We start from the raw sequence: 20124 nt of genomic DNA on the forward strand, positions 1-20124 counted from the left end.
ACAGAATTGCAGGTTACATACGTTGCCCATGTACCGCCTTTCCCCCCAAGTCAAAGCTACAGGCATGTCTGTTCCCCAGACAGTGCGCGTTGCTCCCATCATGTAGGTATATATCCCTCTCTTCCCCAACCCCCTTCCAAAGTCAGCACCTTCAAGCGTTACCATTCCCCAAACGGTGCGCAATGCACTCATTATGTAGGGATACACCCATCCTCTCCCCCCACCCCCACCTCAGTCTGATATCCGATTGGTGTCGTTCCCAGATGTGTATTTAGGTGATGTTCAGGGAAACCAATTTTCTGGTGAGTACATGTGATGCTTGTTTTTCCATTCTTGGGATACTTCACTTAATAGAATGGGTTCCAGCTCTCTCCAGGAGAACCATAGAGATGTCGTATCTTCATTATTCCTTATAGCTGAGTAATATTCCATGGTATACATATACCACAGCTTACTAATCCAATCATGTATTGATGGGCATTTGGGTTGTTTCCACATCTTTGCTATTGTGAATTGTGCTGCTATAAACATTCAGGTACATGTGTCTTTGTTACAGAATGACCTTTTTTCCTTTGGGTATATGCCCAATAATGGGATTGCTGGATCGAATGGCAGGTCTACTTGAATCTGTCTAAGTACCTCCATAATGCTTTCCACAGGGGTTGCACTAGTTTGCAGTCCCACCAGCAGTGTATGAGTGTTCCTGTCTCTCCACATCCACACCAACATGTGTTGTTTTGGGATTTTTTGATAAAGGCCATTCTCACTGGGGTTAAGTGATATCTCATTGTGGTTTTGATTTGGATTTCTCTGATGATTAGGGATGTTGAGCATTTTTTCATATGTTTGTTAGCCATTCTTATATCTTCTTTTGAGAAGTTTCTATTCATGTCATTTGCCCACTTTTTGATAGGGTTGTTTGATTTTTTCTTGCTGATTTTCCTGAGTTCTAAATAGATTCTTGTTATCAGTCCTTTATCTGATGTGTAGTATGCAAATATTTTTTCCCATTCTGTAGGTGGTCTGTTTACTCTCATGACTGTTTCTTTGGCTGTGCAGAAGTTTTTTAATTTAATCATGTCCCATTCATTAATTTTTGTTGCTGCTGTGGTTGCCTTAGGGGTCTTCTTCATAAATTCTTTGCCTAGGCCAATGTCTGTAAGAGTCTTTCCTACATTTTCTTCTAGAATTCTGATTGTATCACGCCTAAGGTTTAAGTCTGTTATCCAGCATGATTTGATTTTTGTGAGAGGTGAAAGCTGTGGGTCCTGTTTCAGTCTTCTACAAGTGGCTAACCAATTCTCCCAGCACCATTTATTGAATAGGGATTCTTGTCCCCAGAGTATATTCTTTCCTGCTTTGTCAAAAATTAGGTGACTATATGAGGATGGTTCTATATTTGGATTTTCTGTTGTGTCCCACTGATCAGTGTCCCTGTACTTGTGCCAGTACCAGGCTGTTTTAAGAACCACAGCCTTGTAGTATAGTTTGAGGTCTGGCAAATTAATACCTCCCATTCTGTTTTTGTTGCTTAAAATTGCTTTTGCTATACGGGGTCTTCTCTGGTTCCATACAAAGTGTATAATTATTTTCTCTATGTCTGTAAAGAATGATGTTGGTAATTTAATAGGGATTGCATTGAATCTGTAGATCACTTTGGGTAGTATAGACATTTTAACAATGTTGATTCTTCCGATCCATGAGCATGGTATATTTTTCCATCTATTTGCAAGTTCTGCTATTTCTTTTCTCAGTGTTTCATAGTTTTCCTTATAGAGGTCCTTTACCTCTTTAGTTAGGTATATATCTAGATATTTTATTTTCTTTTTTGCTATTTTGAAGGGTATTGAATTTTTAATTTGGTTTTCCGATTGACTGTTATTCGCATATATAAATGCCTCTGATTTGTGTATATTAATTTTGTAGCCTGAGACTTTGTAAAGTACACCTAGCATTTTAAATGCTTTCCCTTCCTGTAAGTGAATATCAACACACACACACACATACACACAGCCAGATAAGAATGCATGGTAAGGGACATCAGGCAAGTAGAGTGAGATAAAACAGAGGAGACATTGAAATCATTAGGAAGGGGCAATGACAGAGGACCAGAGAAGACAGGGCATCAGGGAGGGAGGATGGCTGACCTGGGTGGGCTGACCTGGTTAAAGCAGACTGGAAGGTAAGTGATTTGTCAATATCAAACTTTTATTTTAGAGATTTGAGAATAGAGGCTAAGGAAGGTGAAATGACCTTTCAGAATCACATAGGGGCTTTTCTAAGGAGGTCTAAAGGAAGTGAGGACACAGCAGCTGGAATCAGGGAGGTAAGAGAAAGTCTGGAAGTCAGGGCTGAAGGGGAACAAGAGGTGGGGTACAAGGCTCAGGGTGATGGGAGGCACATTTTTTCTCTGAAATGCAATTTGCATGAGGAAGAGCTTTGTCAGTTGGAAGAGAGGAAGTCCTTACAAGCTACTGAAAGAAAGGTTTCTGAAATCAGAGATCAAACACCAGCTCTGCAAGTCACAAGCTCCATCTCCCAGTGAAATGCTGCTTCTGCCATTTCAATTGTTAGCAGTTCTCTTCCCAGGTGGTGACAGTGAGGATGGTAAGAGTCACTCTGGCAGCTCCCAGCACTGGTGCAGGGGTCTTGGGTAAAAGCATGCTGCACTCACCCAGGTGCACTTTGACATGAAGGGTCTGAGCCTTGCTGTCTCCAGCCCTCTTTTCCCTTTCTGGGTGTTGGGGCTGGAGCCTGAGGCTCCGGGGCTGTAAATATGTCAGATTTTATGTGTTCCTTAGACTGTAGGTTCTTGATCTCTGGATTTGTTAAAACTTTCCATTCTCTCTCATTTCCTCCTGCTTCTCCCTTTCTCTTCACTGTCTTGTTCTTCTACTCTTCACAGCCTTCCAGGGACCAACCTCTTTCCATGTCACCCAGATCTCATCCTTCGCCAACAGCACCTCGGCACAGCATCAAGGTGCAGGCTGGTTGGATGATTTGCAGATTCATGGTTGGGACAGTGACTCGGGCACTGCAATACTCCTGAAGCCCTGGTCCAAGGGCAACATCAGTGATGAGGAGTTTGCTGAGCTGCAGGAGATATTTCGAGTCTACTTTTTTGGATTTACTCAAGAAATACAGCAGCGTGCCAGTGAATTCCGGATGGAATGTGAGTCCAGTCCCCTGAACTGTGGAAGATTCCCCAGGACTTTCTTCTCTCTCTTTTTGCAAGCTGGTAATCCTTCTGCTCCTTCTTCCCTCCTTTCTGCTTTACCCAACTGCATGCACATACTCTTCTAGAACAGTCTCTCACTGACTCCACACCTCCACACTGCATTTCAGATTCTGTCTCCTTTTGACTCTTCTCTGAGAGATTATGGCTCCATATTAGTATCCAACTCCTGGTTTGTCTTATGTGGACTTTCCTCCTCAAGGTCCCTTACTTCTATCCTGAGTGACATATAGTGTGGCTTCCTCTTCTGATCCCTCTCGTCAGTTGTCTTCTCCGTGTGTCTCCTCTTCCTATGGTCTTCTGGCTCATGCTGAAATGCTGCTCTCTGGACAGCATCCCATTCTCCCACACATACACTTTTACTGTAAGCTACATTCATGACACACAAAGTGTTTCCAATTCTCTTCTTTCTGAAAACCTCTACATGCCATAATTGGGGTTAGGCTCATCATTTCACATCCAAGAACATTATCCTAACCAAAATCTAAACTCTTAGGTCCTTTTCTCATGGTTTTCTTTCTTATTTGTGTTTAATAACTTGTTTCCTGTTTTCCTTCTACCTAGACCCCATTGAGATCCAGGGCATAGCAGGCTGTGAGCTACATTCTGGAAGTTCCATAATAAGCTTCTTGAGGGGAGCTTTAGGAGGATTGAATTTCCTTAGCTTCGAGAATGATACATGTGTGCCTGCCCCAGAGGGCGGCAGCAGTGCACATTATGTCTGCAAACTAATCACGCAATATCAAGGTGTCATCGATACAGTGAAGAAGCTCCTCTTTGAAACCTGCCCCCGATATCTCTTGGGCGTCCTCGATGCAGGGAAGGCAGAGCTGAAAAGGCAAGGTTAGTCCTGCTCTATATTTCACTTACCACCACCTCCTCTAAGCTCATGAGTAGGAAACTACCAAGAGGAATGGGGTTTAATCAAGAAGATATTTGGATCCCAAAACAGTAGAAGAGGACACTACCCAAGCTTGTGGGCTTCTGAGTCCCTGTGATCTGAATTTGAGTCATGATACAACACTCTCACTGTCCCTTCCTGCCCCAGTGAGGCCCGAGGCCTGGCTGTCCAGTGGCCCCAGTCCCGGGCCTGGCCGTCTGCTGCTGGTATGCCATGTCTCAGGATTCTACCCAAAGCCTGTGTGGGTGAGGTGGATGCGGGGTGAGCAGGAGCAGCCGGGCACTCAGCACAGTGACCTCCTGCCCAACGCTGACTGGACATGGTATCTTCAAGTGACCCTGGATGTGGCAGCTGGGGAGGAGGCTGGCCTGTCTTGTCGGGTGAAGCACAGCAGTCTAGAGGGCCAGGACATCATCCTCCACTGGGGTGAGAAAGAGCTGGGGCCCAGGCTGGACATGGGAGGAGGTGGTCCTCAGGCAGAGGCAGGCACTGGGGAAGGATGGGGCTTGACAGATGAACAAGGGAGAGAGGTACATGGATTCATTTCTGGGACCTCAATCCCAACAGGAATAAAAATAGAGGAGGCAAGTTATTGAAGAGATAAGGATGAAGGACAAGCAGATTGTGTCAGTTGGGGCTAGATGGATCAAAGGATGGATGGATAGCATCAGAAATATGAGAGAGGGAGTTGGAGATTACTATGCACTGGAAGCAGCTGAATGGAGGTGCTGACACTCAGGTGGGCAAAAGATGGCCAGGAGATTCAGTGGGTGGGATTTGAAGTGACAACCTTTTGTCCTCTCCCAATTGCCAGGACACCGCATCTCCATTGGCTTGATCTTTTTGGCAATAATAGTGCCCTCTTTGATCCTTTTGCTGTGCCTTGCATTATGGTATATGAGGCGTCGGTGAGTTTTGTTTGGATTTTTTTTTTTAAATCTTCCTTTTCTGTCCACTCTCCCACTCTTTTCCATCATTTCAACTCTTTCCTTGGTTTACCCTCAATCTTTCCCTCAGAACCTTTTCCCTCAACTCCCATCTCCTCTGTGTGGGGATATGTTTTTAATACAGTTTAAATTACACAGAACCAAATTTACTATCTTATCCATTTTTACCTGTACAGTTCTGTGGTGTTAAGTGCATTCACACTGTTATGCCAGCAATCTCCAGAACTCTTTCTTGCCTCAAAACTCAAACTCTCTTCTATTAAATAGTAATTCCCCATTTCTCCCTCCCCCTTGGGCCCTGGCTAAGATCATTCTACTTTCTGTATCTATGAAATTGAATATTCTAGGTATCTCATATAATAGGAATTGTACCATAATTGTCTTTTTGTGACCAACTTATTTGACTTGTCAAAAGGTCCTCAAGGTTCATGCATGTTGTAGCATGTGACAGGATTTCCTTCCTTTTTAAGGCTGAATATATTCCATTGTAGGTATGTGACACATTTAGTTCATTTATTCATCCATCAATGGACACTTCACTTGCTTCTACCTTTAGGTGTTGTGAATAATTTTGCTATGAACATCAGTGTACAAATACCTCTTATGTAGAGCTCTTTTTTTTTATGGTTTTAACAGGTCATATCAGGATATCCCCTGAGCCCCTGTCAGTATCTTCTCTCCCATCTGGAAATAGCACCAAGAATTCTAGAATCCCAAGATGCAACCCAGGAGTCAATCTCATCATATTTCATCAAATGATCACCGTATTTTATCAAAATGCAGTTTTCATAGATCTTAAGATAAATTATAATTTAAACACCAGCTGAAAAGTATTTAAAATTGTCAATTTATTACAAGACTGAATCAGTAGTATGATCTATGTCTGCATATTAAAACCGTGAAAAAGAATGTGTCTCAGAATAAATGGAATATGGTAGATACAACTTAATGGTGAGTTTGATTTGGCTTTTTATTTTAAAAACTTTTCTGCTTTTGTGTAAATATCATTTGTCAAAGTAAGCTAAATATAATTATGATGGGATAATTGTATCCCAGCAGGGCATTCAATGCAAGGCAATTTTTACATAATTTTTCTGTCTCTGCCTGGATGACTTTCTTAGCCCAAAGCCCATCTGAGAAGCTTCTTCCTCTAGGAGGACTTTCTGGGTGCTATAATGGAAGTAACCCTCCCTTGTCTAGTATCACCCAGATATCCACTTTAGTCTGCATCCACAGCATTGCAGTTATTATTGTTTTTTCTTCCCTTTCAACTTGGAAGTTCCTTGAGGGCAGTGCTCCCTGTTTCTGAGTCCCTGCCAAGATCTCTTACCTGCAAATGCATTTTCTCAGTAAAAAATTATCTGAGTTGTTGACTCTTAAGTTAATGGTCTTCCTTGAGAGTCATCTCTTTTCTTCTTTTTCTCTGCTTAGTTGATATTCTAGATCCTGAGGGGACCCACCACTTTAGAAATTGTGTGGGCCTTTCTCATATCCAGTGCTTAACAAATCTTTGTTGAATTAGTAAATGAAACCTAAAGGGACTAAAATCTAGCCAATGCTATCTAAGACACCACAGCCCTTTAGGCAATTTGTCTCCCATATACAGCACATTGCATTCCCTCATTCCACTCAAACCCTGAGGACAAACCCTGTTCCTCTTTTTTCTTAACCACTCTGTGACATATCTGCCCTGCTACCCTTCCCACATGATTTGCACACTCTCTCCCTCTATTTGTGTTTGTAACAAGTTGGATGGAGTTGGTTCTTTCTATATGAAAAATATATACATCAAAGGGCAAAGCTACATTCTATTTTAAAAGCTTAGGGAGAAAAGCAGGGAGCTAAAGGAGGTTGGAGTTTTTCAGCTAAGTAAGAAGCACTTAAACAAGAAGGGAAGCATCAATATTTCAAATGCTGCAGCACTATCAGGAAGGAATGTAGTGAGACAAAACTACCAACATGATAGTTAATCCAACTTAGATAAGATGTTTTGGAGTTTTTTTGTTTTGTTTCATTTTGTTTTCTTTTTCGCTGAGCACATATTACATACAGCAAAAGAACCATTATCATAATTCTTGCCCCCAAGGAGCTTAAAATGGAAAAGGGAAGAAAGACCCAAGTAGCTGCAAAGCAGGGGAGGAAGTGATGCATGCACATAGCAGAGTGCAGTTGAAGTCCTCTCTGGATTCAGAGGAGGGAAAGACTGATTCATTCTTATGGGTCAAGGAAGATTGTGGGAGGAAATGACATTAGAAATGGGCTTTGAAGGATGAGTACTATAGAAAAAAAGAAATTGCAAGAAAGCCACTCTATACAGAATTACAGAAATTAAGTTGGTTCATAGTAACAAATGATTGTTAGGCAGAAAGAGAAACAATTTAAATGGAGAGTAGAGAGGATGGCATCACTGTGCTGTCCTAGGCTCCTGGGCTGCTGGGTTCTCATTACAGTGGGGGAGGCATGGGGAGGAGTCCCATGGGATGTCCTGATCAGAGCTGTGGAAGAACAGAAATGGGAGAAGTCCCTGGGTAAGCTGGACGTGGTGACTGAGGATAAGGTGGAGTGGTCAAGAGAGTAAAGCTAAGAGAGGTAAAAATGGAATATGGAATAAGCAAATGGGAAGAGAGGCAGAAATGCAAGGGATTCACAGCACCTCTTAAACCAAAACACAAGACCTATCAGAAGCATCAGAGGCACTATCACTGCCAAGGTGTCAAGTTCATGGGAAGGTGGTGTCCTGTGGATATTGAAGAGATACACGGATGTCACTTTAACCCCGCTGCTATCTATGAGTCCCTCATGTCCCACTCCTCCATTCCTTGAATTACTTGTGTTCATTCCTATATTCATTCCATCCCTCATCTAGATCTGGTAGCATCAAACTGTCCTCAGCTCCAGGCCTCCTACTCACACTTCCTACATCCAGTCTCATCCCAGTAGAGGAAGGTGTTCTGGCCTTCTAGGCTGCTGTACCTCACTTGACAAGACAAGCCAGCTGCCTCCTCAGCCTCCCCATCCAGGGTCACCTGAAGATACAATGTCCCATCAGCATAAGGAAGAATATTATCTCATTTAGTGCCCAGTTGCTCCCACGCACACTGCATCCATGTCACCTGAATAGACTTTGTTTAGAAACTGGAGACATGACAAACCAGCAATAGCCGGCCAGACCTAAGGGTAGGATGACTGAATAGCCAGGACTCTGGCCTCACTGCAGAGAACACAAAGGTATTGAGATGAAGACCCTTATGCGCAGCTTATGGGCACATATATCCACATTCATATGCAACACAGTTATCTTTTTCCCTCCTCTAGGAAACTATCACCCAGTAGCCCCTCTCCTCTGTCCTCTTTCTTGTCCTATCTTTGAAGGAGGTGGCAGGAAGGGCTAAGATTTGAAAAGAAAAATCTTAGAAGAAGAGCTTAAACTGACCTTCCCTCTGGAGGTTCACCTTCTCTGCGTCCAGGTGACCAAAGAGAAACTGGGGACATGTGTTTCTTACGAGCCTATACACTGTGTCCTTGATGACTTCATAGTGATTGAGTAGATCACAGACATCTGGGCCCTACTCCCACCCTCTGGAGATGGCGCTCATGATATGTTTTGGAAATTCAGAAACTGATCCCTCAAAAGTTGCCCCAATGAAGCTTTTGGGGCTCTCTCCAGAGTGCAGCCCACAGACAAATTCTGTCTGTATTATGAAGGGATCTGGGGGAAGGGAGAAATGAGAAAAAGAGTTCAGATGAAAAAATATGAGCAACAGTAAGAAAATCTAGGACCTTATAAGGAAGTAGAGTGGGAAGGTTTCATATTGGCCTAAATGTGAGGCAAAAATATATTTGATCAAGGAAGAGAAAAATTGTAGAGATAGGGAACATGGAAAATAAGACATAAATGCCTTGAATTAACAGGAGATTTACATAAGGAAGGTTTGAGGAAATGATAATTGACCCACATAATGTAGGGAATAAAGAGAGGGAGAAACTTGTGTGAGGGAGGTGGGAGCACAGATTCCATGATGCATGAAATTGGTCATAATGGCTGTTGGACTGTGGACATAGATCTTTGAAGAAATTGAATGAGGGAAGAGATCATAGTTTAGGGAAGTCAAGCACAGACTGGGACAATGTGTGCCTCTGAACTGTAGCCCACAAGGGAGACCACAAGGGGCAGATAACAAAGCATGAGAAAAAAGTATCTCAAAAGTAGCAGGAGTTTAAGAAATTTGGGGGAGTCAACATCTGAAAGACCCCTCAGAGTTTTACGCATGTGTGCTTTTATGGGCAGGTGGGACAATGGGAAATGCTCCAGAAATGAGTAGAAAATATTTCCCAGAAATAGAATACTGTGAAGAAGTCCCTTACTTGCGTTGATTGAACTTACATTCACACTGCAATTGACTGTCAGGGTCTCGAATCTCCCGACTAAATTCATTGAAGTAGACACAGAACAGCATATCCAGGTCTAACAACTCATGATTGCTTAACTTTCTCGTGGACCAGGTGTGCAGGAAAATTATTGCACCTGATTCACTCTTCCAGCCATGAGTCTACAACTCATCCAGCCACCCTGATTCCTGATTTTGTGCCCAGGATTGGTTGGCAAAGGGTGGCTCTGGATGAGATGGAATGAGATGTATTCCTGGACAGTTACAGGTGGTAGAAAGACAAGTATAATAAGAAAAAAAGAGAGAAGTAAGCAGAATAAATAGAAGATGAAAAGTGAACCAGTTACCACAGAGAAAGTCATAATGACTGGCTTAGCTATGACATTTTCCTACACAAGGCCCCATGCTCTGTCAGCATCCTCCAAAAAATAAATGAGACCTAGAGACTGGTATGCTCAGATGGGAAACATTCTGGTATACTTAGTGACCCATCTTGGAAATCCCACCTCACTCTATCCACATGCATCCAACTGGGCAGCTGACAGAGATGTTCTTACTGTCTGCATTGTCACCACCAGAGAGGAGAACAGCTAGCAATAGCAGTTGCAGAAACAGCATGTCATTCGCAGATATTTCTTTCGTTCCATCCGCAAAGCTGCTCTTTAATTTCTGTTCTCAGCAAACCTACTCCTATGTATCTCTACTCTGACTTCCTTTAACTAACGGACAATCTTCCCCGCCAGCCACTGATGGCAACTAAAAATATGTAATGCTTCCTGCAACTTTGGCTTCCTGCATGATATCTCATTTCTCCACCCCACATACTCTCATCTATAGTTATTCTCTCCTCTCTGGATTCCAACTGCTCTCCTTATCACTAATTCTCTTCCTCAACTGCCTTAGACAAAGTGGTATGCAGCATTAAAGTCACTTCATTTCTCTGGGTCTTACATGTCATCTGTAAAATAAAAACAAGAAACTACATTTTTTAGTGGTTCCTGCTTATTTTAAGACATCACAATTCTACCAGTGGCTCTGCTTAACTATGCATCCACACCCCATCAAGTCCCCTCTTGTCATTACTGAATTCTTCTTTCCCCCTTTTGAATGTCCTCAATATTTTCTCTTTCCCATTTTTCCCTTTATTTGTCTATCTTTCTTATTTCTTGATTCTCATGGATTCTTTTATAAAGTGGAGAATTTGCTTTCTTATAGCTCCTATGATTTCCCCGTGCAGCTATATAAACTATAGTCCACTCTCCATTGGCCTTAGAGATGAAATTGCAGCGATTCAGAGTGCATAGGACCATAAGAAATATAAATAAGCCATTCTATTGAGGGCTTATATAATTTCTTCTATTTAACCCATGTACTCACTAAAAAATCACTCAATACTTGGTTGTTACCATTATCTTACCAGGCATGTAAACACACAGAGATTAACAATGCAATCTCTCCTGTCAAGAAGCTTTAAAATACAGAAGAAGTATATTTAACTCAAGAATCAAAATGCATTGCGATGATTTTCATCACAATGTATATAATCCCTGATACGGATCTGTTTAGAGCAATATTCTTTAGAGAAGCATTTTGATTGCCTTGCCCCTGGGTGTCTATAATTTGAAGCCCTGGAAGAACAGCATGCGTTTCAACTCAGTCCATTCAGTGTGAAACTGTATAGCACTATGGTACACTGGACATGTAGATTTTCAAGAGGATGCATACATGGGGAGACTATAGAAATCCATGTTTAAGTTAAATTTTGTGAACTGATCAAAATATAATGCATTGTAAAAAAGCGGCAACATTTGTTAATATTTAAATTTATTTAGGTAGTTCATGTGACATATTTGATGATTTGTCACTGACCCTGACCTGTTAATATCTGTGAATTCATGAACTCAAAATCTTTTTGAGATCCAGGAAGAACATTTATTATTATAGTTTCTTTTAAATAATATTAAATATCCAATGAATGCTTTGGAGCACTCAATATCCCATTTGTAACATTCTTTTTTTAATTTCAGAATATTACAGGGGTACAAATGCTTTGGTTATGTAAATTGCCTTGCACCATCTGAGTCAGAGCTACACACATGCCCGTCCCCCAGACACTGTGCATAGTACACATTAGGTGCCCATCCCCTCCTCCACTCTCTGACCTTCCCATAACCCAAAGAATGTTACATCCAAATGTGTACATAAATGTGGATAGATTAGTACAAATTAGTACAAAGTGGTGCTTTTTTCTCCATTTTTGTGATACTTCACTTAGAAGAGTGGGCTCCAGCACCATCCAGGATATTACAAGAGTTAGCTCACCATTTTTTTTTTTATGGCTGACTAGTACTTCATGGTATGAATACACCACATTTTATTAATCCCCTCATGTATTGCTGGGCACTTGGGCTATTTTCACATTGCTGTAATTGTCAATTGTGCTGTCATAAACATTTGAGTGCAGATGTCTTTTTTATAAAATGTCTTTTTTTCCTTTGGGTAAATATCAAGTAGTGAGATTGTTGAATCAAGTTGTACTTCTACTTTTCAGTTCTTTGAGGTATCACTATAGTACTTTCCATAGTGGTATTACTAGTTTGCAGTCCCACCAGCAGTGTATGAGTGTTCTTATCTTTCCACATCCACACCAACATTTGTTGTTTTGGGACTTTGTGATAAAAGCCATTCTCACTGATGACTAATTGTTATCTCATTGTGGTTTTGATATGCATTTCCCTGATGATTAGAAATGTTGAGCATTTTTTCATACATTTCTTGGCCATTAGTCTATCCTCTAATGAAAAGTTTCTCTTCCTATATCTACCCTACATTTTATTGGAGTTCTTTGATTTCTTTCTCACTGATTTTCCTGAGTTCTATATATATTCTATTTATCAACCCTTTATTTAATTTTATTTTTATAGTATAATATGTATATGCTATGTATAACATGATGTTTTCATATGCATATTATTTCTTATTCAGATTTTTCAACATTAACACTGAGGCTGAAAGCCATTCTCCATAACCTCTTCCTATTCTGGCCACAGACATTTGATGATTTTGATGAGCTATAAATATCTTTAAGGGGAATAATCAGTTTAAGCCTTAAGCAAATCACTCACAAACACCAGATCTCATCTTTGTTCACATCTTCTTGTTAATAAGAATCTCTTGGTTGTGGTTTTAGAAAGCTATAACAGATAACATGCTATGTGTTTATCACATTTTCTTCCTCCATGGGCCTACGTTAGGGCCACAGGATTGAGTTCTGGGTACAGAATGTATGGTGCTGGAGGTATAAGTCATCTCCGGGCCTGCACTACTAAAATATCACATCCTATCATCTTGCCCTTACCAGCTTGTTGGTTACCTGTTGGCAGAGCTATGAGATGGGGAAGGGCTGTCTGTTGTGCATGGAGTTTGCCTACATGAGAAACAAACTTCGTGTGTTAAGCCTCTAGGATTCTAACTTTTATTTATAATTGTGACACTACCTAGCTATACTGGTTAATTTTATAGAACCCAGGAAGTAGCATCCTTTCCACCATCTTGAATTCTGAACCAAATGAGATAAAGATAGCATGAGATAGATGAATCAAAGTTTCATCTTTTAATTCTGATACCTCTGCTAGATAATTTGCCAGAAGTGTATAATCCAAGTGGTCTTCTTAGTATTGGACCCAAACTGGAGTGGCCTTCTCACTGTTATGAACATAATGCTCATACTTCCCCCAACCTTGCAAAAAAAAAAAAAAAATTTTATGTTGAATCCCTAACTCCCAATGTAGTTGTATTTGTAGACGGTGCCTTTAAGGAAGTAATTAAGATGAAATGAGGTCCTAAGGGTGGAGTCCTAATCCAATAGGATTAGTGTCCTTATAAGAGACACAACAGTTTTCTCTCTCTCTCTCTTTCCCCACCTGTGTGTGTGTGTGCGCGCGCGTGTGTGTGTGTGTGTGTGTGCGCACGCGTGCACACCACAGAAAGGCCATATGAGCACACAGTGAGAAGGCAGCTATCTACAAGCCAGGAAGAGAGCCCTCACCAGAAATTGAATATGCCAGATCAAGATTTTGAACTTCCAGCTTCTAAGACTATGGGAAAAATAAATTACTGTTTCTTAGCCACCTGACCTATTGTATTTAGTATGGCAGCCCAAGAAAACTAATTGACTCACCTTGTTTACACAATGCTTTAAAACCCTAACTAAGCCTCCCTACCTGAGGGACTGTTCCTGTGAGAGTTAGGGCATGGAAGAGGAGAAGAGAACCAACCCTTCTGAGGGCACCTTGCCTTCAGGGGTGAAGGGTCGGGGAGTTGCTGACATATATATACCCAGTCTCTCTCCTGGATTCTCCAATGAGATCATCCACTCTGTTTTCAGAGAAAAGGAGTAAGGAGTGAGGAAAGAAACAAAAAGGAATTAGGGAAACTTCTCCCTTAGGGGAACTAGAAGAGTAGGCAACACCTTCAGCCCCTGCCATGGAGACACCCATCCAATCATGCAAACAGAAACCTAGAAACTTCACTCTCCTTTGCTGCTACAGTCACTACATTATTTCTCTTCATAAATTCCATAATCTAGCTTTTCCTTTCTGACCTCACTGACATGTAGTCCTACTTTCATCATGTGTGACATAGATCATGGCCACAATCCCTACCTGTATGTTACAATCCACATCTCCCCATATCTACGCAGCTCTCTGCCTCAGAGTTGCTACATGAAATGAGAACCTGAGCATGTCAGTGTCAAGCTTAAAATATTTCAATTGTTTTGCAAAAAAAAAATAATCCAAACTCTTAAGTAAGCCATTTTATACACAAAGGTTTATGTATATCAAACACCAAAAAGGGAGGAAGGAGAGAGTGTAAGAAGTAAAGCTGTGGCCAGATGCAGTGGCTCACATCTGTAACCCCAGCAATTTGGGAGGCTGAGGCAAGAGCATCACTTCAGGCCGGGAGGTTGAGACCAGCCTGGGCAACAAAGCAAGATCCCATCTCCAAAAAAAAAAAAAAAAGAAGAAGAGGAACTCTTTGTACCAGTTAACACTTCTAAATATAGATACAAGATCTGAAATTTATATCAAACGCAATGGAAAAAGAAGGAAGTGGTTAGTTAGGCTCTCTGGACACGCAAAATCGTAAAAGAACAATCTGAGATGGATGGGACACCCTATGATTAGAACCCAGCCTGAGCAGGGGGTCTCAGTTATCCTGGGGGAGCCTGGTGCTCTTCATCTGCTACCAGCGTTCCCCAAGTTCCCTCTCCTTACCCTCTCAGTGCACAGGCCACAGGCATCCTTATGTCCATCTTTGCCTGGGCTCATATCTTCCCACTCCTGTGGATGAATTTTACCCCCCTAGTGAAGGAGCTCTTCTCAGAACTCAGGTGACACGTCCCCACCCCACACAGTCTCACACTCTGCTCTGTCACCCCCTTCCAACCAGCAGAAACCTCACCCCCACTTTCCACTTCCCCTTTAGATAAACCCCACAGCCTCCCACAACCACATGCCTTTGACAGGGCCTTTCCTTTCCCTTTAGGCTCTGATTCAAGTGATTCTCCCCCTTTCTGATCTCCAGCAGCACTTCCTGTCTCTCTCCTGTGTCCTCCTCCCTCTCCCACTTACAACAACAAAAAGGTTTCAGCCTCAGAGCTAGGAAAACTCCAGGATGGACCACTTCCTAGAAGCATTAATCCCCCACTGTAAAATGGCTGATATTCTTGATAAACTTGATATTCTCTAATTCAATTTAAACTTTAACATTCTTTCACTTGGCCTGTTCTCCTGTTCATTTCTGTTTACATGGAGTTTTCTTTCTCTTCTCTGCTTTCTTGTCCTCATTTCTTACTTTCTATGATCTCATATTGTTCTCTACTTACTCCTCTCTGAGTTCCTTGGTTCACCTTTCATTCTTATCATCAATCCTACATAAACTCCCTACACATTCATTCCAAGCATCACCCTGGCTAAATTTTGAGACCTAAGGTATTACATTATCACTTGATCCTTATATTTCTGTGTGTAAATATATGAACAACATGCAAGATATTTTTACTTCATGATAGAAGACAAGGAAGTTAAGAAGCTTCTGCACAGCCAGAGAAACTGTCATGAGAGCAAACAGACAACCTACAGAATGGGAAAAAATTTTCGCATGCTATATTTCCGATAAAGGACTGATAACTAGAATCTATTTAGAACTCAGGAAAATCAGCAAGAAAAAAATCAAACAACCCTATCAACAAGTGGGCAAAGGACATGAATAGAAACTTTTCAAAAGAAGACAGAATAATAGCCAACAAACAATATGAAAAAATGCTCAACATCTCTAATCATCAGGGAAATGCAAGTCAAAACTACAATGAGATATCCCTTATCTCCAGTGAGAATGGCCTTTATCAAAAAGTCCCAAAACAATAAATGTTGGTGTGGATGCAGAGAGATAGGAACACTCATACACTGCTGGTGGTACTGCAAACTAGTGTAATGTCTGTGGAAAGTAATATGGAGATACTTTAAAGAGATACAAGTAGACCTACTGTTTGATTCATCAATCACATTACTGGGCATCTACCCAAAAGGACAAAAGACATTCTATAAAAAAGACATCTGCACTCGAATGTTTATAGCAGCACAATTCACAATTGCAAAGATGTGGAAAAAACCCAAGTGCCCATTAATACATGAGTGGATTAATAAAATGTGATATGGGTATACCATGGCATACTACTGAGCTATAAGAAACAATGGTGATACAGCACCTCTTGTATTTTCCTGGATAGAGCTTGAACCCATTCTAGTAAGTGAAGTATCCCAAGAATGGAAAAATAATCACCACATGTACTCACCATCAAATTGATTTCACTGATCATCACCTAAGAGCACATTTAGGAATAACATTAATCAGGTGTCGGGTAGATGTGGCAGGGAAGGGGATAGGTGTATACATACATAATGAGTATGATGCGCACCGTCTAGGGGATGGACATGCTTTAAGCTCTGATGGGGGGGCAAGGACAATGTACATAACCTAAACTTTTGTACCCCCATAATATGCTGAAATAATAAATAAATAAATAAATAAATAAAAATTACCAAAAAAATCAAAACTCCAAAGGTCAAGAGCTACTGAAGACAAGGTCACACACTGGAAGCAAATGCCATTTGCTCTCACAAATTTCTATGGTATAAGATAAATTTGCCTGGATTATAAACAGAAGTTTTTTTGATATTTGGTTCTAGGATTTGGGTCTGTAGTTCTATAGTACATGTGGCATTTAAAATGCTTTGCCTTCATCTAAGTGAATATCAACATACACATATCCACAAACAGACGCACACACACTCACACACAACCAGATTAGAATGTAGGGTAAGGAAATTACCCTATTAGGAAATTCCTCATTAGGAAAGGAGGATGAGATAAGAAAGAGGAGACATTGAGAACATCAGGAAGGGGCAATGACAGAGGGCCACAGAAGTCAGGAAAACAGGGAGGGAGGAAGGCTGACTTGGGTGGGTAAACCAAAACACTCTTTCTATGTTGAAGGAGACTAGAAGCTGAGAGATTATATACTATCCCCCTCTTATATTACAGATGTAGGAATAGAGGCTGAAGAATGTAACAAGACCTTTCAGAGTCACATGAGGGCTTTTCTAAGGTGGTCTGAATGAAGCAGAGGACACAGCAGGTGGAAGTCAGGGAGGTAAGAGAAAGTCTAGAAATCAGGGCTGGGGCGGGCACAGGAAGCAGGGTATAAGGCTCGGGGCCATGGGAGGCACATTTTTTTCTCTGAAATGCAATTTGCATGAGGAAGAGTTTTGTCAGTTGGAAGAGAGGAAGTCACTACAAGCTACTGAGAGAAAGGTTTGCTGAGATCAGAGATCAAACACAAGCTCTGCAAGTAACAAGCTCCATCTCCCAGTGAAATGCTACTTCTGTCATTTCAATTGTTAGCAGTTCTGTTCCCAGGTGGTGACAGTGAGGACGGTAAGAGTCACTCTGGCAGCTCCCAGCACTGGTGCAGGGGTCTTGGGTAAAAGCATGCTGCACTCACCCAGGTGCACTTGGACATGAAAAATCTGAGCCCTGTTGTCTCCAGCCCTCTTCTGCCTTTCTGGGTGTTGGGGCTGGAGCATGAGTCCCTGGAGCAGTCAAATATGTCAGCCTTTATGTGTTCTTCAGACTGTAGGTTCTTGTTCTCTGGATCTTTTCCATTTCCATTCTCTATCACTCCCTCCTGCTTCTCCCTTTCTCTTCACAGTCTTGTTCTTCTACTCTTCACAGCCTTCCAAGGACCAAACTCTTTCCATGTTATCCAGATCTCATCCTTTGCCAACAGCACCTGGGCACACAATCAAGGTTCAGGCTGGTTGGATGATTTGCAGATTCATGGCTGGGACAGTGACTCGGGCACTGCAATACTCCTGAAGCCCTGGTCCAAGGGCAACATCAGTGATGAGGAGTTTGCTGAGCTGGAGGAGATATTCCGAGTCTACTTCTACAGATTTACTCAAGATATACAGGGGAGTGCCACTAAATTCCAGCTGAAATGTGAGTCCAGTCCCCTGAACTGGGAAGATTCTCAAGAAATTTCTTCTCTCTTTTTGCAAGCTGCCAATCTCTCTACTCCTTCTCCCCTCCTTTCTGCTTTTCCCAACTGCATGCACACACTCTTCTAGAGCAGTTTCTCGCTGACTCCACGGCTCCACACCATATTCCAGATCCTGGCTGCTTCTGACTCTTCTCTGAGAGATAAAGGCTCCCCATTGGTAACCAGTTCCTGTTTGGTCTTATGTGGACTTTGCTCCTCAAGGGCCCTTACTTCTGCCCTCTGCCTGAGTGACCTGTAGTGTGACTTCCGCCTCTGACCTATCTCTTCAGTTGTCTCCTCTCTGTGTCTCCACTTTCTGTGGTCCTCTGGCTCACCCTGAAATGCTGCTCTCTGGAATGCGTCACGATCTCCCTACCACCCCCCCAAATATTACCATACCCCCTGATTCAAGACACTCTCACCTTTTGAATGCTCTTGTTTCTGAAAATGTTTATGTAATGTGATTGGGGTTTGGGTAATCATTTCATATCCAAGAATTTTATCCCCGCCTAAATATAAAATACTATGCCCCTTTCTCATGGCTTCTTTTCTTATTTATATTTTATAACTTGTTCTGTTTTCCTTCTACCTAGTCCCCATTGAGATCCAGGTCATAACAGGCTGTGAGCTACGTTCTGGGGGTTCCATAGTAAGCTTCTTCAGGGGAGCTTTAGGAGGAATGGATTTCCTGAGTGCTGAGAAAGATACATGTGTGCCTGCCCCAGAGGGAGGCAGCAGGGCACAGAGTATCTGCAAACTAATCATGCAGTATCCCGCTGTCATCAATATTGTGAAGAAGCTCCTCTTTGACACCTGTCCCCGATATCTCCTGGGCATCCTTGATGCAGGAAAGGCAGAGCTGCAAAGGCAAGGTTAGTCCTGCTCTCTATTTCACTTACCACCACCTCCTCTAAGCTCATGAGTACGTGGGTATCCAAGAAGGATAGGGGCTTAATCACCAAGTTATCTGGATCCCAAAGCAGTGGAAGAGATCACTGTCCAAGCTTGTGGGCTTCTGAGTCCCTGTGATCTGAATTTGAGTCATGATACAACACTCTCACTGTCCCTTCCTGCCCCAGTGAAGCCCGAGGCCTGGCTGTCCAGTGGCCCCAGTCCCGGGCCTGGCCGTCTGCTGCTGGTGTGCCACGTCTCAGGATTCTACCCAAAGCCCGTGTGGGTGAGGTGGATGCGGGGTGAGCAGGAGCAGCCGGGCACTCAGCACAGTGACCTCCTGCCCAACGCTGACTGGACATGGTATCTCCGAGCCACCCTGGATGTGGCAGCTGGGGAGGCGGCTGGCCTGTCTTGTCGGGTGAAGCACAGCAGTCTAGAGGGCCAGGACATCATCCTCCAATGGGGTGAGAAAGGGCTGAGGCCCAGGCTGGACATGGGAGGAGGTGGTCCTCAGGCAGAGAGGCAGGCACTGGGGAAGGATGGGCCTTGACAGATGAAAGAGGGAGAGGGGCACATGGATTCATTTCTGGGACCCCAATCCCAATAGGAATAAAAATAGAGGATCCAAGTTAAAGAAGAGATAAGAATGAAGGACTCATAGATTATGTGAGTTGGAGCTAGAGGTATCAAAAGATAGATGGATGGCCTCAGGAATGTGAGAGAGGGAGTTGGAGATGACCATAGATTGGGAGCAGCTGAATGGCGGTGCTGACACTCAGGTGGGGAAAGGATGGCCAGGGGATTCAGTGGGTGGGACTTGAAGTGACATCCTTTTGTCCTCTCCCAATTTCCAGGACACCCCATCTCCATTGGCTTGATCTTTTTGGCTATAATCGTGCCCTCCTTGATCCTTTTGCTGTGCGTTGCATTATGGTATAAGAGGCACTGGTGAGTTGTTGTTTGTTTGTTTGTTTGTTTGTTTGTTTGTTTTAATCTTTCTTTTCTGTTCACCCTCCTACCCTTCTCAGTCATTTTATCTATTTGATTGCCTTAGCCTGATTCCACCAAACCCTTCCCCCCAGCTCCCATCTCCTTTATATGGAGGTATATTTTTTAATTCTGTTAAAATACACATAACAAAATTTACCATGTTTACC

General features: G+C 42.4%; 2 protein-coding genes across 2 annotated transcripts; both read left to right on the plus strand.

The window, feature by feature from the left end:
* Positions 1–2546: 2546 nt before the first annotated feature.
* On the plus strand, positions 2547–5741 carry LOC138389885 (T-cell surface glycoprotein CD1b-like). Its single transcript, XM_069478542.1, has 6 exons — positions 2547–2607; positions 2906–3172; positions 3800–4078; positions 4284–4562; positions 4951–5044; positions 5720–5741. Exons 1-6 carry the CDS (start codon positions 2547–2549, stop codon positions 5739–5741), a joined length of 1002 nt encoding a protein of 333 aa, XP_069334643.1.
* Positions 5742–17408: 11667 nt separating this feature from the next.
* On the plus strand, positions 17409–19906 carry LOC138389886 (T-cell surface glycoprotein CD1b-like). The gene is made up of 5 exons (XM_069478543.1): positions 17409–17469; positions 17767–18033; positions 18667–18945; positions 19153–19327; positions 19822–19906. Exons 1-5 carry the CDS (start codon positions 17409–17411, stop codon positions 19904–19906), a joined length of 867 nt encoding a protein of 288 aa, XP_069334644.1.
* The last annotated feature ends 218 nt before the right edge of the window (positions 19907–20124 follow it).

Source organism: Eulemur rufifrons, chromosome 8 (assembly GCF_041146395.1).
Source record: "Eulemur rufifrons isolate Redbay chromosome 8, OSU_ERuf_1, whole genome shotgun sequence".
Lineage (NCBI taxonomy): Eukaryota > Metazoa > Chordata > Mammalia > Primates > Lemuridae > Eulemur > Eulemur rufifrons.